Here is a 23,348-nt window from a genome sequence, read left to right on the forward strand (position 1 = left end):
AGGCCCCCTCAGGCTCTAACAGCTTCCCACAAAGCATCCCAGGAATCTAGACCTTGCTGAACGCTAAGTTGGGCGCCACTTTGAAGTGTGAGGTGAGGCTGCAGGACTGGAGATGACTGGGGAGGCAGCTCTGGAAATCTCTTGTATTCTGTTTGTGTCAATAGTTGTGGTTCAGCCTGGGGACCAGCTGCTGAGTCCAGACAGGACCGACATTCCACACACTGTTGGAGCCAATGTCAATGCCAGTGTCCAGAGTAAGTTTCTACCTTGGCTGCCCCTTGCCTCATTCTGGGTTCAGTTTATACCAGAAATGTCCAAGTAGGGATTGTCACAGGGGCCTGTGAGCCTTGTTTCTTCGTACTAGTGTGCCCCACACTGAGCTCTGAGCACCAGGTCACCTCACCATACCACACTTTGGAGGTGGTGTGGTGTGCATAGACACGGGCTTGGGTGGAGTTGCAGGTGGAGAGCAAGGAATCTCTCCCTGCTCTCTCCACTGAAGGAAAAACCAGGGCAAAACACAAGGCTTCTCACTGAGACGCTGGATCTGTCCCCATATTATTCATTGCTAGGAGCGATCCCTGAGCAGTCAGAAATAACCACCCAGCAGTACTCTAGTGCCTGTTTGTCACTCAAACACACACACATATACAAATTCATCTCTGGCACTGCCAAAAGTAAAAGCGAGAAAGAGAAGCAGGTGGGGCCGGAGCTATTGATAGCACACTGGGGAGGGCATTCGCCTTGTATGTGGATGACCTACCTGGGTTTGATTCCCATCATCACCTATGGTCCCCCGAGCCTGCCAGAAATGATTTCTGATTACAGTGCCAGGAGGAATCCCTGAGTATTGCTGGGTATGGCCCAAAAACAATCAAAATTGCCCTAGATACTGTTAACAGGGAGAGTGAGTCCTTAAATCCAGTCAAAAAAAGAATATAGTGAGTAGGGCGCACTGGCCTTGCACACAGCCAATCTGAGTTCAGTTCCTGGTACCTCATATGGTACTAGGGACTGAAGAGTGATCCTTGTGGATCCTTGGGTGTGGCCTCAAAGGCACCCACACAGTTGCCAGAGTTTCTTTTCTGTATTGGGAAGCTGCTTCACTGTGGGCTAAGTCTCATGTGGCCATAAGTAACATCTGGGTGCGCCCCAAATGCCACTCTGATTAGTGTTTGTATTTGAGCCCTGAGCCAGCAGAAGCCACCTCAGGCTTCACGGACTCTCTCCTATCACTGCCACCACACACAGCTGAGGAGAAGAGGGTGCTGTGGGTGGCTATAGAGTTCCTGGGTTGCAGGGGTTGCAGCAATTTACAGCACAGCTGTAGGGATGAGGCTGCTTTCTTATGTGCCCACTGAGCTACTGTCAAGCCGACATGACACGACCGTGGTGTTTGTCTAGCCCCTGGGTACGTGGTGGCAGCTTGTGCGATGATGGCGGAAATGGTGGAGTCCCTGCCATCAGTGCTGGCCCTGGGCCACCAGAGGAGCAGCAGCGTGCCCGCCTTCCTCACACCTGTGCTCAGGAACATCGTGGTCAGCCTGGCCCGCCTGCCCCTCGTCAACAGCTATACCCGTGTTCCCCCGCTGGTGAGAGACAAACCCTAAGGCTCCCCCAGGGAGGGGCCAGGTGTGGGGTGTGCAGCTGCCTCCTGCTGGCAGATGCACATGGGTGTGGTCCCTGAGGCCCCATGAGGATGATCATGCATAGCTCTGTTTCATCCATGTTCCCCAGACTTTAGTGCCAGGCACGCTCCTTTACAGACCCAAGCCTCTGACAGCAGGTGCAGGGCAAGGTAGCTGGTTGTGCTCAGCCCTCTCCAGGACAGGAGACCCCCAACACATACACTTTCACACACCAGAGAATGAGGAGGGCCACCTCAGGAGTAGGCCCAGTAGCCCCAGGAGTTTAGGGGGGGTTCTTTTTTGTTTTTGTTTTGGGGCCACACCCGGCAGTGATCAGGGGTTACTTCTGACTCCACTCAGGAAACACTCTGAGCAGGACTCCAGGAATTATATGGGATTCCAGGAATTGAATCTGGGTCAGTTGTATGCAAGACAAGTGTCCTCCTAGCTGTGCTATCGCTCCCGTCCTAAGCTCACAGGTTTCTGTTATGCCTTCAGGTGTGGAAGCTCGGCTGGTCCCCCAGACCAGGAGGAGATTTCGGAACATTGTACCCTGAGATCCCTGTGGAGTTCTTGCAGGAGAAGGAAGTTCTCAAGGATTTCATCTACCGTGTTAACACTCTAGGTAACCTCCCTGTCCCACACCAGGTGTCCTTCAATGCTGCCTGACACCAGGCTCCTGAAGGCAGCTTGTGGCCTTGTCCCCACTACCCTGTGGTGAGGTCACAGAGCCACTGCCCTGGCCCAACATCTTATCTGAAGAGTGTGGGGCCTCTCACAGAGTGTTGGCTTTCCTAGGGTGGACCAGCCGGACCCAGTTTGAGGAAACTTGGGCCTCCCTTCTCGGAGTCTTGGTGACACAGCCCCTGGTGATGGAGCAGGAGGAGAGCCCACCAGAAGTAAGGCCTGGTGGCTGCTGGGTCCCTTTCAGAGCTGGCATTGAGACTGACCACCCGACTGAGCCACTCTGTGGCCCCTAGCTTACTACAGGGTCTGGTTGAAACTTGCTGGTCCAGACCATGGGTTCCTAGGCTTATTTCCCACTGCCCCTTTTTAGGAAAAAAACACATGGTATCTCTAGTACATTTACCTTCTTCAAGAACCAGGTGTCCCCCAACCTCCTGGATTATTCCAGGATTCACCCCCCCCCCCAAGAAAAAAAGGAGAGATGGGAAAATTGGTAAAGGCTATGCTGTCGTGTACAAGCTCTTTTTGTCTGTTTTGGGGCCACTCCTGGTTGCACTCAGGTGTTCCTCCTGGCTCTGCACTCAGGGATCACTCCTGGCAGACTCAGGACCATATGAGATGCTGGGGATCAAACTTAGGTCAGCCCAGTGCAAGTCAGGCACCTTCCCCACTGTACTGTTGTCCTGGCCTGAGAACACATGCTTCTTAATCTTTCCACATAAGACCCATTTTTGCCCCAAGAAATTTGCATGCATCCCTTGGTCAAGAAGTGGATTTGTGGAGCCGGAGAGATTGCATGGAGGTAAAGCGTTTACCTTTCATGCAGAAGATCATCGGTTTGAATCCCGGCATCCCATATGGTCCCCTTTGCCTGCCAGGAGCGATTTCTGAGCACGGAGCCAGGAAAAACCCCTGAGCACTGCCAGGTGTGACCCAACACACACACACACACACACACACACATTTCTGAGCATGGAGCCAGGAAAAACCCCTGAGCACTGCCAGGTGTGACCCAACACACACACACACACACACACACACACACACACACACACACTGGGAATATAGTGGAATGACCCAACACACACACACACACACACACACACACACACACACACACACACACACACAAAGTGGATTTGTAAGGCTGGGAATATAGTGGAATGGGCTGCCAGGGACCAGTTGCAGGAGAACCAGTTTAGCCCCTTCACACTGCTAGAAGCAACCCCTGAACCCAGCAGGTTCAGCATTACCAGGTATGTTCCCTGCAAACAATAGAGAAAAAAAAAAATCAAACCTTGGTAAGTATAGCGGCCCAGAGATGCTGGATGGGCTGAACTATGTTGTAGTGGGAGGTCAATCCTTGGCACTACACCATTCCCTGGACACTACCAGGACTGACCCCTAAGCCTTTAGACAGGAGTTGGCAGTGAAAGCCACCAGGTATGATCAAAAGAAAAATAATTAAAAATGAATTAAGGGGCCGGAGAGTTAACATGGAGGTAGGCCATTTACTGTGCATGCAGAAGGACGGCGGTTCGAATCCCGGCATCTCATATGGTCCCCTGAGTCTGCCAGGAGCAATTTCTGAGCATAGAGCCAGGAGTAAACCCCAGAGCGCTGCTGGGTGTGACTCAAAAAAACTTTAAAAAAAAAAAAAAAAGAATTAAATTAATAATTAAAATTGGGCCAGAGAGATAGCACAGCGGTAGGGCATTTGCCTTGCAAGCACCAACCCAGGACCAATGTTGGTTTGAACCCCAGCATCCCATATGGTCCCAGGTGCCTGCCAGGAGCAATTTCTGAGCACAGAGATAGGAGTAACCCGTGAACACCACCAGAGGTGACCCAGTCCCCCCCAAAATTTAAAATTAATTAATAATGAATAATTAAAAAATTAAGTATATACATCACAAATTTCCTGAAAATAAATCAAGTTTAGTTTGAAATAATATTTTGTGATCCTTACAGAGTAACAACAGTTTAAGAAATGAGGCTTTAGGAGCAGAGCAATAGCATAGCAGGTAGGACATTTGCCTTGCAGCTGATCTAGGTTTGATCCCTAGTATCCTATAGTGTCCCCCCAGCCAAGTGTGCCCCTAAAAACAAAAGAAACTAGGTTCTAGGCCAGAGAGGTAGAATAGCGCATAGGGTGCTTGCTTAACTGGAGCAGACCTGGGTTCAATTCTCAGCACCACTTGGGGCCCTAGAGCACTGCCAGGATTAAGCCCTAAGCACAGCCAAGTGGGGTCCAAATTATAGTCAAGAAAGAAACGAGATCCTTGAGAGGAGTGTGTGTTCATAAACACTGAGCCCTGACTACTGGTGTATGTTATCAGTGCGTCTGACCTGGAGGCAAGCAGTTTCTCTTCTGGAAAGCCAGGGCTCGGGCCAGGTCTAGGAGCTTCACTTCACATCCGCTGCATTTGCAGGCTAGCACCATCCATCTGGGCTCCCTCCTCCGTGGACTTGAAGCAGCAGTCCATGGTCTGATTAAGCATCGTGAGACCATGATTGGGGCAGAGGGCCTGCTCAGAGCAGCTTCCACCTGGTCTTGATGGCACACATGCCACCAGTCTGGCTGTAATTCTTTTCAGAGCTTGTGGCTATTAGCAGGCTTGTAGAGTGCCCAGGATCTGGTTGGCTGTGTGTGCCAGTGTTGTAAGGGGCCGCCTCTGAGTAGGCATTATTTGGACTCCATGTAGGAGGACACAGAGAGGACCCAGATCAACGTCCTGGCTGTGCAAGCCATCAGCTCGCTGGTACTAAGCGCGATGACGGTACCTGTGGCTGGCAACCCTGCTGTGAGCTGCTTGGAGCAGCAGCCGCGGAGCAAGCCCTTAAAGGCCCTCGACACCAGGTTTGCCCATGCATTCTCTTATGCCCTGGTCTGGAGGGGATGAACGACACTTCCTGTCCTAGCAGCTGTCTGCAAGACGGAAGGAGCAGGCTGGCAGCCTTGCACCCAAGGACCCAGGGATACCCCAACTGCCTGTGGGCCCACCCTTACTTTGAGGGATAGCAGAATATTCTTGAAACTGCTCTGGGTTTCAGATTTGGGAGGAAGCTGAGCATCATTCGAGGAATCGTCGAGCAAGAAATTCAGGCAATGGTTTCAAAGAGAGAGAACCTCGCCACCCATCACCTGTACCAGGCGTGGGATCCCATCCCATCTCTGTCTCCTGCCACTACAGGTGCCTGTGGGGAAAGAGGCCTGTGCAGAGCTGCTATGAGACCATCTCCCCAGAGTCCAGTCAGAGCTGGCTTGCAGTTCCTAGTGACTGGCTCTTTGCCCCCTGTCTGGTGCTCCATCCCTACCCGTGTGATAACTGGCATTCAGCCCAGCATGGGCCTTAGATATAAAGGGAAATGGGAGGCTGGAGTGATGGTACACCCAGTAGGGTGCTTGCTTTGCACACATTCAACCCCAGTTCCATCCTCGGCATCCCCTGAGCCTGCCAGGTGTGATTCCGGTGTGCAGAGCCAAGAGTAAGGTCTGAGCGCTGCTGAGTGTGACCCTAAACAGAAATAGGTGCCCAAGAGACAATCCAGGATAAGACACTGACTGGTCTTGCCACACCTGGTTTAATCTCCAGCCTCACTTAAGTTCCTGAGCAATACTGAAAGGGACCCTTGGCACACAGTCCTGGGCACCACAGGAGATAGACCAAAACAAAGCTGAACCAAAGGGGTGTGGTAGGTTTCTGATGCTCTTGGTTGCTGCTGACAACAGATTGGAATGCTGAGATTGGTAGATTTGAGGAGTCATCAGGTTCCGCATGTTTAGATATCTCAAAGGTTCCCCACGGAAGTGCATGGTGTTCCATAGCTTAGCACCCTTACTGGCTCTCATGCATTCTGGGTTCTATCTGTGGGGTGGTAGTGAGAGGGAGCCTTAAGGACTGACGGTTGGCATCATCCAGTAGCACTTTTGTCCCTCACAGGTGTCCTCATCAGCCATGACAATCTGCTCCTGCAGACCAACCCAGAGCGGGAGCTGGGCGACATGAGCTACCAGCTGGGCCAGGTGAGGGAGCAACACAGATCTGTTCCAGCCACACCGACATGAGCTCAGTGGACACAGGAGCTCTCTGGCAGTCACAGATTCAGCCCTGTTCACGACATCCTCCCTCCAATGACCTCTGCAGCTCAGAGGGCCCAACAGGAGTCCCCTCATCAGAAAGAGGGAACCTGTGGCTTGTGGCTTGCTTTCATTCTTCAGCTCTGCTTCCACTGGGGTAAAGTCGTACATTGTCCCCTCCTAGTTCTGAGGCTGTCCCAGCTGAATCCTTGCTGCACTCACAGCCCTACTTTGTTCTCTGTGGAGAACTGAGCACCCTGATGTCAGATGGAGTGGCCCTGGGGTTTGCTGTGACTTAGGAGGTGTGGTGTGAGAAGCCAGGGATTATGCCTCTCCACTGGTGGTGTCGGAGTTCTATGGGCTGGAGTGGCTCAACCCCTTGTGAAGACATAAGCCTTCTCTTACACTGTGAAGGTCCATCCAACTCTGGGGTGCTCATCCTACCTCTTCTGTATCTGGGCTGCTACTTAGATGCTTGAGAAAAGGGTTCACCAGGGGCCTGAGCAGTGGTGCAAGCAGTAGAGCCTTGCACTCACTAACCTAGGACAAACTGTAGTTCAGTCCCCCAGAGTCCCATATGGTCCCCCAAGCCAGAAGCAATTTCTGAGTACATGGCCAGGAATAATCCCTGAGTGTTACTGGGTATGCCCCCCCCCCCAAAAAAAAAAAGAGGAAGGAAGGAAGGAAAGAGAGAAAGAAAGAAAAAGAAAGGAGGGCCTGGAGAGATAGCACAGCGGCCTTTGCCTCGCAAGCAGCCGATCCAGGACCAAAGGTTGTTGGTTCGAATCCTGGTGTCCCATATGGTCCCCCGAGCCTGCCAGGAGCTATTTCTGAGCAGATAGCCAGGAGTAACTCCTGAGCACTGCCGGGTGTGGCCCAAAAACCAAAAAAAAAAAAAAAAAAAGAAAGAAAGGAAAGCAGGAAAAAGGAAAGGAAAGGGAAAAGGAAAGGAGAAAGGAAAGGAAAGGGAAAAGAAAAGGGTTCACAAGTGGCCAACAATTAGGGCTCCAGTTTTGAACAGGAATCTGTTCTGGCTCCGCACATAAGGATCTTCTGGGGAGGTGGACACTGGGGGGCAGCGCCCCCCATTCCATTCCGCAGAGGCTGCCTGGGACCCACCCCAATTTCTACTGTATTCTGACTGGCATCTCTTTCCAGGTGTCCATCCACTCTGTGTGGCTGGGGAACAACATCACACCCCTGAGGGTGGAGGAGTGGGAGGAGGAAGAGGAGGAGGAGGAAGAGGCGACTGATACACCCACCCCAGCCTCCCCACCTACATCCCCCATCAATTCCAGGTTCCCTCCTATCCTTCCTGTCCTTCCATGGTTTCTCAGCTCTGGCTGGGGCCCCTTGGAAGTAACCTTCCCATCTTAGGAGCCCTGTTTTTTCTTCCACAGAAAGCACCGGGCTGGTGTGGACATCCACTCCTGTTCGCAGTTTCTCCTAGAGTTGTATACACGCTGGATCCTGCCTTCTAGTTCAGCCAGAAAGATGCCCGTTATCCTCATTAGTGAAGTGGTGCGCTCTGTAAGTGCCCCCCTACTGCCCCATACACAGCACAGGGGCAGGCATGCACATGTACACACAGGCACCCACAGGCCAGCACATACATGCACACTGGCACCCAGGTTAGCACGCATGTGCATGTGCCCCTATGAAATGCTCTCAGAGCAGGCACTGACATCAGAGCCTGTGAAGTGAGTTCTCAGGCTTCATTCAGTTCAACTAGGTTAAGGTGCTACCCTCATGATGCTCTCAGGGACTGTCCCTGTCCATGCACTCCCTTCATGTAAATCCCCGCTGTTTAACAAATTGATGGCCTCAGGGATGCCTGCAGGATTGGGAAGCAGGGGCTGCCCCCCCCCCCCCCCCCCCCCGTCTTTGGGGTGTTCTTCCTGGCTGCACTGGTGGTATGGACAAATTTAGGCTCTGCAGCAGCAGCTTCTTGTTCACCCAACCAGTTTCTTCCATAACTTTTTGTTTGTTTCGTTTTGGGGCTAGCCACATCTGGTGGTGTGCTCAAGGGTTACTTCTGGTAACTCCTGCACTCAGGAATCACTCCTCAGGGGTTCTGAGGACCATATGGGTGCTGGGATCAAACCCGGGTTAGTTTTTTAACTAACTAACTAACTAACTAATTAACTTTCTCGGATCCTCTCTCTCTGGCCCCAGCATTTCAAATGTAAGTTTCCTGCTTCTAAGTATGCAGTTCTGATACTGAATTTAGGCCTTATTTGGCAAGAATCATTCTTTGTCATTGGAATAATAATGGGGCTGGAAAGAATATATATACAGTGTGGAGGCCACTTGCATATACCCTGCTCAGTTCAGGTCTCAGCACTTCATAGGGTCCCATCAGCCCACCAGGAATGATCCCTAAGTGTGCCAGCCCTGTCAGCTGGCGAGGGTCAGCTTCTATTCCCCTAGTGCGTTCAGGAACAGAGGATGTTCCTCCAGTTGATGACCAAGAAGGAAGAGGCCGAAGGCTAATGATCCAAGAAACACATTATTCCTTCCCAACAAAACTTATATAGGACCAAAAGAGGAACTGGGATATCTGAAGGGTAACAGAATATAGCCTGGGTGGTCGGGGGTTGTTGATGCCCTCCAAAGCTCAGCATGAACAATGGGACTTAGAAGTGCCTCTCTCTTTTTCTTTTTTTTGGTGGTGGTGGTGCTGGTGGTGCTGGATGTTGTGGGTAGAGAAGTGCCTCTCAAGCAACACTGTTAACCTGAGCATTCTATGAGGAAGGAGGGACTGCTCAAGATCAAACCTGGTTAGGAATCACTAATCATGCGGGAATTGCGTCCCTTTTTGTGCTGTCCATTCCCATCTCTGGTGCAATAGTGTCTCCAAAGCTTTCATCCTCAAGGAGAATCCCTGGAGCTATAGCACAGTGGGTAGGGCACTTGCCTTACGGTGGCCGATCTGGGACTGACCCAGGAGTGATTTCTGAGCTCAAAGCCAGGAGTAACCCCTGACGGCCACTGGATGTGGCCCAAAAACAAACAAACAAACAAACAAACAAACAAACAAAAAAGGACAATCCCCAGAGCCCCCTGGAACAAATAGCTCTACAAATAGCCTGGCTATTTGTCTGCCAGGCTGTTTGGGAACAGTGTCAGAGGGCATCCAACACCTTAGTGCAGCTGGGTGTGGCCAAAAGGAGACGGAAATAATGGCAGGCATTCCTTCCCAGATAAAATAGCAATAGTGATGCCAGTGTCACTTAGAAAAGAACTTCTCTGGGCGGAGCGCCAGTGCAGCGGGTAGAGCGTTTGCCTTGCCCTTGGCTGACCAGGGTTTGATCCCGGCATCACCCATGGTCCCCTGAGTCTTTCAGGAGCAAATTCTGAGCATAGAGCCAGGAAAAAACCCTGAGCACTGCCGGGCATGGCCCAAAGAACAAAAAACCAACAAACAAAAACTTCTAAACAGCTTTGACTTGGGGAGGTAATTTCTAAGAAGTGTTCATGGGGCTGGGGCCACTCACAGTGAAGTGCACCGCTTCCCAGCTGTAACTCAGCCTAGTGGCGCCTGGGAGGGCCTCCTAGTATGCAGCCTTGTGCTCAGCCTTGCAGGGGCTGTTTGAGCTGTACCTAGAGCTCTGCCACCCGTTCTGGAGAGAAGTGAGGTGGGGGTCTCCAGGCTATGTCTTGAAGCTACTCTCTCCTGGGCCTGAGTGGCCTGGGAGGATGTCAGCCCCCTGCTGCCCCCAAGCTGAGCCTTTCCCTGTTGCAGAGAAACCATAGAAGCCCTGGAGAGCCCTGGGCAGCGAGTTGATTTCTGAGACAATGGCCCATTTCATCAGCACATCTGTCCTGGGGCTTCAGAGAGCCCAGCCTCTCCACTGAGGGCTGCCTGAATAGCAGCAGATACTAAACTCAGGACAGGGCAGGGACCCCACACAGACAGCACCTCCCAAGCTCCCTTGGGGTGCCTGATTTCTCCTTCAAGAACCCCTGTTTTCTTCACTTGCCAAATTAAAGTTGATCTTTGGGGTGCAGTGCGCACCTCTCAGGCTCCAGGCCCTTTCTGCCATGGCTGCCACCATCACACCCTGCAGGGGAATAACCCAAGGAAGAAAAGTGACAGTGTGACGCCCCTGGTGTCCCCAGCTCCTCGTTGTGTCGGACCTGTTCACTGAACGCAGCCAGTTTGAGATGATGTACTCAACGCTGATGGAGCTGCGGAGGGTGCACCCTGTGGAGGACGAGATCCTGCTGCAGTACCTGGTGCCCGCCACTTGCAAGGCAGCTGCTGTGCTTGGCATGGTGAGCAGTGGGTGGCGAGGGAACTCCGACACAACCCCTCTGCTCACAGCCGAGCGGGACCTTCCCCGCCGTCCTGGCCACCTTTCGCTGGAATGTGAGGACATGCATCTGGGTTCCTAAGGGGCATTTCTCCCATCATCTCGGGGCAGCTCTTTACCTCACCCTGTTTTCAGACATAACCAGGCTGCCAGCCAGCCTAGTATTGTGCACACATGCACACATATAGTTATAAGGCATATGTGTGTTTGGGCCTGTTCATACACGTCACACCAGCATATGTGTGTGTTTGCTACACACAAATACCACACCACCCATCACAACCCTCAGCCAGCAGCTGTCCCTTGAAGTTGCAGATCCTGCATGTAACATAGACTCTTACTGACACTGAGGTACAGGAGAGGGAAATGGGTGCTACCAGGTTCCTGTGGGGCAGTGGCTTTCAACTATGAACAGATTCAGCCCGAGAAGACACAGGATTGGGCTCCAGGATCCCTGTTGGGCCACACTGTCCTCCGCAGGGCTATGTGCCATATATATTTAGCCATGCTTGCCTCCCCAGGACAAAGCAGTGGCTGAGCCTGTCAGCAGGCTGCTGGAGAGTGCCCTGCGCAGTGGCCACCTGCCCAGCAAGATCGGGGCACTGCATGGTATCCTCTATGTGCTGGAGTGTGACCTACTAGACGACACAGCAAAGCAGCTTGTCCCACTCGTCAGCGACTATGTGCTCACCACCCTCAAGGCTGTGGCTCCGTGAGTAGGCCCGCTTGGGACTGGGTACAGGGTGGCTGGGCACTGCAGGTGGAACCCCTGGCCATCTCCCTGCTGTGAGCAGCTGAGAGAGCCTGTGCTTTGTCCGCAGCTGTGTGAACATTCACAGCCAGTGGCATGTGCTGGTAACATGTGCCACTGCCTTCTACCTGATCGAGAACTACCCTTTGGACGTGGGGCCCGACTTCTCAGCCTCCGTCATCCAGGTGAGCGGCCGTGGCCTCATGCGGCCTTGGGCCTGCTAGCTGGGAGCACCTAGCCACGAGCACCTGTTCTCTTTCACAGCTGTGTGGGGTAATGTTGTCGGCTAGCGAGGAGGCCACCCCGTCCAGCGTCTACCACTGCGTGCTACGGGGCCTGGAGCGCCTCCTGCTGTCCGAGCAGCTTTCGCGACTTGATGCCGAGTCCCTGGTGAAGCTAAGCGTGGACAGAATCAACGTGCACAGCCCACACCGCGCACTGGCAGCCCTGGGCCTGATGCTCACCTGCATGTACACAGGTGAGCAGTGGGCTCCAGTAACCAGAGAACCCCTGGGTATCTGGAGTACCCTTACTCCCATACTTGGACTGTGGCCGTCACAACAGTGCCTTGCGGCTATTTCAGGGAAAGAGAAGATGAGCCCAGGCAGGGCCTCAGCCCCCAGCCCCACGGCCCCAGACAGCGAGTCGGTGATCGTGGCCATGGAGCGAGTATCTGTGCTTTTTGACAGGTAGGGCTGGGGCCACCTCCACAGCATCCCTGTACCCAAGGGCCAGGCCTGTGGGCATGAAGAGCTCCCAAAACCTGCTTGCCCCTTCCCCACTTGGGTTACAGGCCTCACACTGCACTGTGGCAGAAGGGCTCCAAGTCCTCTTCACTACTGGTCACTGAGTCCTCTGGGCCACCACCTAGGCAACAGCTGGGAGAGGCTTGGGGCAGGAACTGGGCACTTTTGGGGACAGTCAGCACGGTTAGCAACGGGTTAGCATAGTGCTGTGTGCCCAGCCACTGGCTGCCTTCTAACCACTCTGATTGATGCACCCCTGGTGTGGGAGGAGCAGCAAGAGAGTCTCTGGGCAGGGCACATGGATTTAGAGAATGGGCTCAGGTCTGGCCCAAAAGCCTATGGGTCTGGGCGGCTATGCGCCACCCTGTTGGTGAGGGGGTCATGGTGGCAGCGCTGACAATGGTAGCTTTTTTTGCAGGATCCGGAAGGGCTTTCCTTGTGAGGCCCGCGTGGCAGCACGGATCTTGCCTCAGTTTCTAGATGACTTCTTCCCACCCCAGGACGTGATGAATAAGGTCATTGGGGAGTTTCTGTCCAATCAGCAGCCATACCCGCAGTTCATGGCCACCGTGGTGTACAAGGTGGGGCTGTACCAGGCTCTCCCCATGTCCCTACCCTGGGAACCAGCTTTTCTTGCGTCCCTCCCGCTGAGGCCACCTCCCCTCTCAGGTCTTCCAGACACTGCACAACTCGGGCCAGTCATCCATGGTACGGGACTGGGTCATGCTGTCGTTGTCCAACTTCACGCAGAGGACCCCAGTGGCCATGGCCGTTTGGAGTCTCTCCTGCTTCTTCATCAGCGCCTCCACCAGCCCCTGGGTGTCAGCCATGTATCCTTTCTGCCGCGCCTCCTACAAGTCTGACCCCTCAGGAATCTTCCAAGAAGGGCCAAAGCCTGTGGGACCCTGGCTTGGGTGCAGGAAGGAGGGGCCAGGCCCCGAGACTATCTGCCTGCCCCTGGCGATGCTGCTTCTCATTATCCTCTGTTAGCGACAATTCAGCTCCCTCCCCTATAGGCAGGCTGCCAAGAGGGGTACTTCCCCCAGACGGACCACTGAGCCTCTGGGCACAGCTGTCCTGGCTGTGCTGGCACCGGGCCCAGCCTCCTCAGTAGGGTGGGGGAGGTGGGATCCCAGCCATGGCTCTGCCCTCAGTCTGCAGGAGCAGGGCCAGCAGGACAGTCAGCTGCTAGTGCCGCGCAGGAGTCAAGCCAGGTAAGTGCAGGCTAGAGTCCGGGGAGGCTAATAGGGTGCAGCTGGGCCACTCTGGCAGGTACCACCTTAACTGGCCCACAGTCTCCCACATGTGGTGAGCAGAATGGGCAAACTGGAGCAGGTGGATGTCAGCCTCTTCTGCTTGGTAGCTACTGACTTCTACAGGCGGCAGATTGAGGAGGAGCTGGACCGCCGCGCCTTCCAATCAGTGTTCGAGGTGGTGGCGGGCCCTGGAAGCCCTTACCAGCGGTTGCTCACATGCCTGCAGAAGCTCCACAAGGACTCCACGTGCTGAGCTCCTGACCGCTGCACCCCACCTCCACACTGCACTCCTGACAGGCACCTGGACTGACTGATGAGGCTGCGTGCAGGGAACGCAGCGTGTCTGCCCTGCCTGCTAGCGCACGTGCCCGGCCAGGTGCCCTACATCTGCGTCTGGGACGCAGAAGCACCCCTGCCCACCCGGCCGGCCCCACAGCACTGCCTATGGCTCCGTGAGGTCCAGAGCTGGGGAGGCTGGCACTCGGGTTGTTGTGGAGCCAGGAGCCTGGGCTCAGTGCCCCACTTCCCTTTCTCAGGATTTGAACTTTAGTGATATCAGTAAAGAGATTAATTTTAAAGTACCTCTTAACTCCCATCTTAAGTCTCTAGGTCTGTACTCCCTGCTGCTGGGACATGCGCCTCCCTTTTAGGTGTCCCCACCCCAACCCCAGCCCCGTCCAGCTGGGCTGAGAGAATGAATATTCAGGTCCTCTCGGGACAGAGCCTGTGAGTGCAGCGCCTACCCGGCCCTGCCCTCCTCAGGACTTAGTGTTGGGGCATCTGTGAGAGATCTTTTCACATCTCCCATTGTGAAGGACCACTTCCTAGTGAGGGGTGGTGGTGGTGTGGGGAGCAGCCCCAGGATCAATCTAGAGAACTGTGGGCACCATCCCCGTATGGCCTGCAGGCTGTGCTGGGGCCTCTATTAGCCTGTGGGGTCTCAGAGCAGGCACTGCCCATTTCAGCCTTTTCCAGGGTCCAGCTGTGAGCCTGGGTGTGTGTGCAGAACGAGCAGCCTGACCCCTCCAGAAGGGGTGGGGACGCCTCGCGCTGCTTCAGAAGAGCCCCCTCCCCCCCAAGGTGCCATTCTGCTCCCTGCTGTGACTTGCAAAGAGCAGGCATGGGGGATGGGCAGTAGGGTCTGGTGTTCTGGTCTGCAGCGGGAAGAGCCCACTGGGGGCCGAGCTTGGAGGCAGCCACTCTGCTTCCTGTCCTCCCACTGCACTTGCTGCTTCCTCGCAGGAATGAACAAAGTACACAAGTGGGTCACCCCCAGAGGAAACAATGACATCAAAGGCCCTCAAGAGCCCTTCATGGCAGGAAAGTGGTGCAGTGCTTCCCGGGATCCCACACTGCCTAGAGTTTGGGGGACGCACCTGGCAGTGTGAAGTTTGGCATCCTGTACACAGCAGGGGTCTGTCCCTCCCATCGTAGACCACCTGGGCCTCTCTGTCCCCCTCTGTGCGTGGCCATCCCAAGTACCAGTGCCCATGAGTTGTGCGGGAGCCTGGAGACTGATCCTGCTGTCACAGGATGTGGTGGGCCTGCCTGGAGCCCGCAGCACAAGCCCCACATAGGAATTGTAGGCTCCTCCACAGGCTGCTGCTGACCCTCTATAGCCAAATTAAAGGCCAAATCACCAAGCTGCTGTGTGGAGCATGCTTTGCCGCCGAGAGCCTGGTCAAAGTGTCCCTATCTACTCTGTGTGTGTGTGTATGTGTGTGGTCACAGTGCCCCTATCTACTGTGTGTGTGCGTGTGTGTACTCACCCAGGAAGGGGATACAGGGGTGGTACACCTTTGAGAGATCCAGCCTCATCGTACCCAGTGATGGTGTGCTCCCTTAGCTCTGGGGGAACCTCTTCAGGTGCTCAGTGTTCAGTCACCTAGGGCTGAGACTTGGCCTCTATGTGGAACAGCCCATCCACACAGCCTTAGGTGTGTACCTGGTTGCGATGGGCAGCGTCGCCTGCAGACACTATTCCTAGGCCTTCCTGGATCCCCTCTTTGAGACTCAGGTCTCCCTGCGCTGGGTCTCCACAGCACAGTTGCCCACCCTTCACTGTGCCTTTGCCCCGGGGCCTCCTGGCTCAGCAAGGCCAGGGCCTTGTTTTCCTCAGATCTCCTAATACCTCCCAGATCTGGCCCCCCCCACCACCACCCTGCACTGTCCTTCATGGAATCAGGCCTACTGTGGCCTCCTGCTGGCTCCTGTCTGCACTGTGCTTTCTGGACTACCCAAGTGTCATCACAAGGACCCATCCAGGCTCCCATTCACACTGCCCAAAGGCCCCTGGGTCAGCGCTCTGGGGAGAGAGGGAAGTATCCATAAGGGCATGTGGCCTTGGGCCTCCTCAGCTGGCCTCTTTCCCCTGACCCCCTTCCCGCTCAACTGCCCCCATGGACAATGATGTGGGCCTTTACCAGGCACCCCAAGTATGGAGGCCTGACTGCCTTCTCCCCGCAGGTGTTGCTGAAGGTACCCTGCACACCAAGGCCCTGGGCCATGCAGCTTTGCCAAGGTATGGAAGGGCCCTCAGTAGAGACCAGTCTAATGCGTCTTAGTACCAACCTTAGAGCGTGAGTGGGCCAGAGGCTGGCCTGGTCCCCCCTGTTGTCCACCTGATTGGAGCCGAGCTGCCCCAACCCCCGTCCCATCAGGCTTGTGTGCAAATACCCCCAAGTGCTCTCCCCAGCCCCTGGGCACCCCTGTGTCATTGAGCATGGGGACTCCTGACTTTAGGGAGCAGTGGCACCCAGCCTGGCCCAGGACCCACCAACAGATGCCCCCACTATGTTTCTGTGGGCCCCTCGTCAGCTGCTGTCCTGCCAACTGCCCTCCCCATAGGCCCACCCCCCCTGCTTAAAGCCTTAGGGCTTTTCTGTCTGCACTGGGGTCCTTTTTTGGGGGCGGGCCACCCGGTGGTGCTTGGGTTACTCCTGACTGCGCTCAGAAGTCACGCCTGCCAGGTACGGGTGATCATAGGGGATTGCCGGATTTGAACCACCATCCATCCTGGATCTGCTGCTTGCAAGGCAAATGCCCTACCACTGTGCTATCTTTCTGCTCTCCCCTTTCTTTTGTTTATTTTTGGGCCATACCCAGCAGCACTTGGGGGATACTCCTGGCTCTGTTCAGGAATCACTCCTGGTAGGCTCAGAGGATCATGGGATGCCAGAGACTGAACCCAGGTCGGCAACATGCAGGGCAAATGCTCTCCCTGCTGTGCTATTGCTCTAGCAATAGGAACCCTGGGGTTCCCCCTTTCTGAAGACCTGGGATGCAGGACCTGTACCCCATGGCTCAGTGGCCACCATGGTCCCACAATACTACTGGGGCAACTCCCTTGACCCAAAATGCTCTGCCTGGAACCCCACAGGGTTGATGAGGCCCTGGGGCCAGGCTCAGGTGCTGGTCTCAGTCCCACATTGGCGAGGCCCTTGGAACTTCGAGCCCCAGCAACAGTGCCCCTGAGCTCTAACCCCATCTCTCCCATGCCTTCATGTGACTGTCCCAATCTGGACCTCAGCTGGAGGATAGAAAACTAGAGCAGCTGCTCAGGGACCAGTAGAGCACTTGCTGGACATGGAGATGCCAGGAAGGGCTTTGAAAAAACAAATAGTAGGGCCCGGAGAGATAGCACAGCAGCGTTTGCCTTTCAAGCAGCCAATCCAGGACCAAAGGTGGTTGGTTCGAATCCCGGTGTCCCGTATGGTCCCCCGCACCTGCCAGGAACTATTTCTGAGCAGACAGCCAGGAGTAACCCCTGAGCATTGCCGGGTGTGGCCCAAAAACCAAAAAAAGAAAAAAGAAAAAACAAATAGTTTCCCAGGAAGTCAGAGGGACAGCAAAGTGGGCCTCATGAGTATGGGTCCCTCTGTTCAGCTTGCTTCTGCACACAGCACAAGGGGTGCCTCCTAGGCCAGCTCTGCTGCTCAGCTCCCTGCCTCAGGAAAGGGCAGCATTGGAAGGAGCAGTGCCAGGTGGGGGCACCTCTGCCATCAGGGAGAGCAGCGTGTACCATGGGTCACATGCCAGCAGTGACAGGACATCTGAGAGGGTCAGGCACTGGACACCCAGCCTAGCCCTACCGCACCCCATCCATGCATTCTCATTCTGTCTGTTGCTTCATCCTATCTGTCCCATGTCCTCTTGTCTCTCAGTCCTTCCTGTCATGGCCCTCTTCCAGTTCCCTCTGTCCTCTGTGCCTCTGAGTGGGGCCTTGCGTGCTGTCCCTCCCTGTGTCCTGTTCCCCATATCAACCCAGCAGGTCCCATGTTTGCTCTCTGGGCCCCGGGAGCATCGGCCTACTGTGGGCCCAGCCCTTGTCGGGAGTATTGATGACCCATCAGGACGGCTTGATTCCTGCGCTTTTAGTTAAAAGGTTTCTGTTGTTGGAGCTTATGCAGTTGCTCTGTTGCTATGGAAACGTGACATCAAAATGACGTTTCCCGTTTAAAAGCTTTTAACTAAATTCCTGCCTGTCAGATGTAGGCCCCATTTTGAGCGCTGAGCTAGCTGCCTTCCACGAGCAGTCTGCCCCTGGAGGGGGCCAGGCGCACCCTTCTGAACACTTGAACCCTGCAGGTATCTCTGGGATGGCTGCTGCTGAGGTGCCCAGCTACCTGGTGTCACCCCAGGCCGAGAAGCACCGGAGGGCCCGCAACTGGACTGATGCAGAAATGCGTGGCCTCATGCTGGTCTGGGAGGAGTTCTTCGAGGAGCTGAAGCAGACCAAGCGCAACGCGCGAGTCTACGAGAAGATGGCCAGCAAGCTGCTGGAGATGACGGGCGAACGGCGGCTGGGCGAGGAGATCAAGATCAAGATCACCAACATGACCTTCCAATACCGGTGCGTCCCATCCCACCCTCTACCATAGCGACCTCAACCTCAAAGGACAGGAAGCTCCCAGGGAACAGCCAGGGCTGGCACATCCACCCGACACATGGGGTCCCAGTCTGTCACTTGGCAGATAGGGGCAAGGACAAGGGCCATGGGAGGATCAAGGTCAGTGGTTCAGACAGGGCCATGGATGGGTCAAAGTCATTCATAGGTCAAGCTCACTGTTTTGTCTGGGTCATAAGTGAGCAAAGACCCTGCAGGGTGAAGGTGAAGCAGGTCTGGTCGTGGGTTGGCAGCAAGATTGTATAACCTGGACATCTGGGCAAGCTTGTACCTGTCCCTGTCCAGGAAGCTCCAAAACCCGCCCCATCTTTGTTTCTGGGCCTTCTGGACCCAGGTGGCCACTGTGAGTGAGCAGGAGACTCAGGTAGTGCGGCCCACCAGGAGCATACAGGCCAGAGGCACCATAGGAGCAGACACTGTATTGGGGGCTCACGCTGGGTTCACAGAATTTGTGGGCTAGACTCCATGAAGCACTGGGTCCAAAGGCCCAGACAGGCCCAGAGCAGGATGGAGCAAGTGCTGGGCTCAGGCAGGCTCCAAACAGACAGGTCGTATGGCTCAAGCTTTGTGGGCCATGGCCATTGTCTGCTGGTTCATTTATTATTTATACTGAGCTGCCCACAGGGCCCAGGGAAGGCTCCTGTTCCACTCCTGGAAGCCAGTGCGAGATGAAACCAGGGCCCCTCAGCAACACCATCAGCACCAGGCCTTCTGCCTGGCATTCTTTCTGCAGGCCACCCTGGCTCCAGCCATGGTTATCGGCCTCCACTTGAATCACTATGCCAGAGTGAAGACTGAATGCGTTTCTCTCCTCCATTAACCACATGTCCCATGGGGTGCCCTGCACCTTTTCTCACACTGCCCTGAGGCGAAGACACCCTGGCCAAGCCTGCTGGGGCCACAGGCTCCCCAGGAGCTGCACCCAAAGAGCATTCTGAGGTCTTGCATGGAGCACCAGGTTGAGGCAGGACCCTAGAAGCCCTGGGTTGCAAGAGTCCCAATGTCCCCTGCAAGCAAGCAAGCGCGCGCACACACACACACACACACACACACACACACACACACAGAGTCCCAATGTCCCTGCAGACACACAGACACACGCACATAGACACACACGTCTCCATTGCACACACACACAGAGTCCCAATGTCCCTGCAGACACACAGACACACACACATAGACACACACGTCTCCATTGCACACCTCCAGGCCTCCAGGGCTTTTGAGGTAGGATGGGACACTGGGACACCAGGGATACTGAGTATCCCAGATTGAGTTGCTTCCAGATACACACAGAGACTGTCTTGCCCAAAACTCGGGATCCATGTGCATGGGAAGTGGCTCTTTGCCCAGGGTCTTCCTTAAACCACCCTGTGTGGCAGCTGCTGCCTTTGAGCCCCACAATTTTACAGATGTGAGGACCGAAGGCCCAGCATGTATTGAGCCTACCCCAGGTCACACAGTGAAGTGTGGGGACACTGAGCCAGTTAGTTCCTTTGGCCCTGGGGTACCTCAACATGCACTTGTTTTTGTTTTGTCTTGTTTTTTTTGGGGGGGCCAAACCCGGTGATGCTCAGGGGTTACTCCTTGCTGTGCATTCAGAAATTGTTCCTGGCTTGGGGGAACAGATGGGACGCCAGCGATTGAACCGCGGTTCCTCCTAGGTCAGCTGCATACAAGGCAAAGGCCCTCCTCTGCACCACTGCTCTGGGCCCCATATGTTTTTGTTTTTGCTTTTGTTTTTGGCCATACCCGGTTACACTTGGGGGTTACTCCTGGCTATGCGCTCAGAAATCACCCTCAAAATGCACTTCCTGATGTCAGCATATTACTGTTCTGTCTCAGATACTGGCGTCTCATCCATGCGCTTTGGCTCTCGATCTCATGCATCTTGTCTCTGGGTTTTCTCAGTACAGGGAGCTCAGAACCCAAGGAAAGCCAAGCTGCAACTGAGCCAGGCCTGGCCCACACTTCTCCCATGTCATCTGTGGGGTCTGCTATTTCTTTTTTTTTTTTGGGGGGGGGAGGTCACACCCGGCAGCACTCAGGGCTTACTCCTGGCTCTATGCTCAGAAATCGCTCCTGGCAGGCACGGGGGACCCTATGGGATGCCGGGATTCAAACTACCATCCTTCTGTATGCAAGGCAAACGCCCTACCTCCATGCTATCTCTCTGACCTGGGGTCTGCTATTTTTGTTTTGTTTTGTTTTGTTTGTTTTTGGGGCCCAACCGGCAGCGCTCAAGGGTTACTCCTGTCTCTATGCTCAGAAATCACTCCTGGCAGGCTCGGGGGACCATATGGGATGCCGGGATTCAAACCACTGACTTGCATGCAAGGCAAACGCCTTACCTCCATGCTATCTCTTCAGCCCCAGGTCTGCTATTTCTGTTGGTACCCACTTCTCAGGCCAGTGTCCCTGGGCCCTGGAGGTCTGTGCTGGATTAGGGCAGTTCTCAGCTTCCCTCGGTGTCTCATTCCAGGAAACTAAAGTGCATGGCAGACAGTGAGTCTGTCGCGCCCGACTGGCCCTACTACCTTGCCATCGACAGGATCCTGGCCAAGGTGCCTGAGTTGTGTGATGGCAAATTGACTGACAGCCAGCAGCCTGGGCCCTCCACATCTCAGACTGAGGCCTCCCTGTCACCGTCCACCAAATCTACCCCCATGTACGTGCCCTATAAGCCATGCTACGAAGGCCACTTCCCGGGTGCCGGCTCTGACAGCTCCTCCAGCTTACTCTCCCTCAAGCTCAGGTACGGTTCATCCCTCCCTTCCTTCCTCTATGCTCTGCTCTCCCTACTCCTTCCTCTGTTGTCCTGTTCTCTCTCCTCCCTCTTACTCCTTCCTTTTCTTTTCTGTCCTTCCTCTTCTTTCCTCCCTCCTCCCTCTTCTTTCCTACTCCCTCTTCTTTTTTTTTTTTTTTTTTTGGTTTTTGGGCCACACCCGGCATTGCTCAGGGGTTACTCCTGGCTGTCTGCTCAGAAATAACTCCTGGCAGGCACGGGGGACCATGTGGGACACCGGGATTCAAACCAACCACCTTTGGTCCTGGATCGGCTGCTTGCAAGGCAAATGCCCGCTGTGCTATCTCTCCGGGCCCATACTCCCTCTTCTTTCCTCTTCTCTCATCCCGCCTCTCCCTCTTCTTTCCTCTTCTCTCATCCCGCCTCTCTCTCTTCCTTCCTCCATCCTCCCTCCTTTCCCTCCTCTCTCCTCTTCCTTCCCTTCTTCTCCCTCCTTTCTCTTCTCCCTCCTCCCTCTTTTCCCTCCTCCTCCCATCTCCTTCCTCCTCCATTTTCATTTTCATTCTCCTCTTCCTCCCTCCTTTCCTGACCCTTCATCCCTCCTCTCTCACCTTTCTCCTTTCTTCCTCCCTCATTTTTTTTTTTTTTTGGTTTTTGGGCCACACCCAGCAGTGCTCAGGGGTTACTCCTGGCTATCTGCTCAGAAATAGCTCCTGGCAGGCACGGGGGACCATATGGGACACCGGGATTCGAACCAACCACCTTTGGTCCTGGATCAGCTGCTTGCAAGGCAAATGCCGCTGTGCTATCTCTCCGGGCCCTCCTCCCTCTTTTCTAATCCTCCTTTACTCACCCTCTCTCCACTCCCTCCTCACCTCCCAAATGCTCTGCACTGGAAGGTCACCCCATGCTTCTTCAGGGAGGGGCTTCCCTGTGGTGGCTGGTCTCCACATGCACCCCTTGCTTGCAGGTCAGATGAGCGGCCGCTGAAGAGGCGGAAGGCACAGGGCTGCCCGCTGCAGAGGAAGAAGCTTCGGGTGCTAGAAGCAATGCTGGATGAGCAACGCAAGCTGAGCCGTGCCGTGGAAGAGACATGTCGTGAGGTACGCCGTGTGCTGGACCAGCAAAACCTGCTGCAGGTGCAAAGCCTCCAGCTACAGGAGCGCATGATGAGTCTGCTGGAGCGCCTCATTGCCAAGTCCAGCACCTGATGGTGCCAGGGTATGTCTGTCAAGACCAGTGCCCAGGCTGCTCAGGACTGAGACTGCCCTCCCCTGCAGTGATCAAGCTTCCAGTATACAGCCAGGCCCCAGGCTACAGCGGACTATTCCCCACAAAACATTCTAGAATCAACTCTTCAGTACGGTTACTCTCCACGATACTTGAAATGGCTTTTGATATTAAATGTGTAATTTTGCATCACAGCCTGGAATCACAGTCCAGCTGTGCTGGCCAGGAGGGGGCCCAGGTCACCATCTCTTACTCACAGTCTAGTCACACAGAAGATCTTTCAATGTACTACCCCTGCCACACTTCACCTGAAAGTAACTCAACCCCTGAGTTGAAATGGGGTGGGCACTGTGGGCTGGGTGCAGAGAAGGTACGGTACAGTCGGTGCCATGAGCTGGGTGTGATTGGAACCTGGCTCGGTGGGAACTTGCCAGTTCCAGTTTCTGTGGGTAAATGTCCCCCAAGGCCTCTTACTCCCTGAGGTATGCAGTGATGGGCCCCAAATGTGTGCATTGATGGGTTGGAACCTGTGTGGTGATGAACCTCAAGTGTGTGTGGTGGCATGACCGAACGTGTACAGTGATAGGCCAGAGTGTAAGCAGTGACTGGTCTGAGTGTTCATTGACAGGCCCAGCTCCTACATCCTCTGTGCCATTATGAACCATTTGAAGTGACTTGTCAAGGGTAGGAGGAACTCCACAGAGAGTTTCTGTTTCCTGTCTCAGAGCTGCCAAGAGGTCAGTGTGGATATGCACCGGCCCTGCCAAAGTAGATTCAATGTATGCAACCTCATGTGACCCCTGAATGTGGGGGCCAGGGCTTAGGCCCCAGTGACCTCTCTCAGGCTGTACTTGTGCCCTCCTAGCACCATCCAGTGGGGGCAGTAAGAACTGGCCTCCTGTGGCCGCTTCAGCCTCTCGCCCACTCACTCAACCCTGACAAGCATGGCAGCTGCATCCAGAGATTAGAGGGGTTTGACTTTTATTTTCAGTAAAGTTGCT

General features: G+C 54.7%; 2 protein-coding genes across 2 annotated transcripts in view; both read left to right on the plus strand.

The window, feature by feature from the left end:
- Positions 1-14,046, plus strand: part of HTT (huntingtin) — a 121,724-nt gene extending 107,678 nt beyond the window's left edge. The window contains exons 51-67 of the mRNA XM_049789694.1: positions 165-254; positions 1,405-1,592; positions 2,127-2,253; positions 2,427-2,527; positions 5,021-5,175; positions 5,370-5,509; positions 6,260-6,342; positions 7,555-7,694; positions 7,797-7,926; positions 10,519-10,674; positions 11,234-11,424; positions 11,534-11,648; positions 11,728-11,941; positions 12,047-12,152; positions 12,628-12,790; positions 12,879-13,039; positions 13,505-14,046. Of these exons, the coding sequence (XP_049645651.1) occupies positions 165-254; positions 1,405-1,592; positions 2,127-2,253; positions 2,427-2,527; positions 5,021-5,175; positions 5,370-5,509; positions 6,260-6,342; positions 7,555-7,694; positions 7,797-7,926; positions 10,519-10,674; positions 11,234-11,424; positions 11,534-11,648; positions 11,728-11,941; positions 12,047-12,152; positions 12,628-12,790; positions 12,879-13,039; positions 13,505-13,718 (2,474 nt within the window). The 3' untranslated portion in view covers positions 13,719-14,046. The remainder of the gene's footprint in view (positions 1-164; positions 255-1,404; positions 1,593-2,126; positions 2,254-2,426; positions 2,528-5,020; positions 5,176-5,369; positions 5,510-6,259; positions 6,343-7,554; positions 7,695-7,796; positions 7,927-10,518; positions 10,675-11,233; positions 11,425-11,533; positions 11,649-11,727; positions 11,942-12,046; positions 12,153-12,627; positions 12,791-12,878; positions 13,040-13,504) is intronic.
- MSANTD1 (Myb/SANT DNA binding domain containing 1) lies at positions 13,779-22,412 on the plus strand. The gene is made up of 6 exons (XM_049789903.1): positions 13,779-13,917; positions 14,708-14,792; positions 15,892-15,986; positions 17,954-18,317; positions 20,854-21,126; positions 22,088-22,412. Exons 1-6 carry the CDS (start codon positions 13,779-13,781, stop codon positions 22,326-22,328), a joined length of 1,197 nt encoding a protein of 398 aa, XP_049645860.1. The 3' UTR covers positions 22,329-22,412.
- Positions 22,413-23,348: the final 936 nt, after the last annotated feature.

Source organism: Suncus etruscus, chromosome 16 (assembly GCF_024139225.1).
Source record: "Suncus etruscus isolate mSunEtr1 chromosome 16, mSunEtr1.pri.cur, whole genome shotgun sequence".
Taxonomy (NCBI): Eukaryota; Metazoa; Chordata; class Mammalia; order Eulipotyphla; family Soricidae; genus Suncus; species Suncus etruscus.

Coding starts and splice junctions, on each gene's coding strand:
- MSANTD1 (XM_049789903.1), top strand. CDS start 13,779: ATGAGGCTGCGTGCAGGGAACGCAGCGTGTCTGCCCTGCCTGCTAGCG. Junction 13,918..14,707: donor ACAGCACTGCCTATGGCTCC/GTGAGGTCCAGA, acceptor GCTTCCTCGCAG/GAATGAACAAAGTACACAAG. Junction 14,793..15,891: donor CCCTTCATGGCAGGAAAGTG/GTGCAGTGCTTC, acceptor GGCCTTTACCAG/GCACCCCAAGTATGGAGGCC.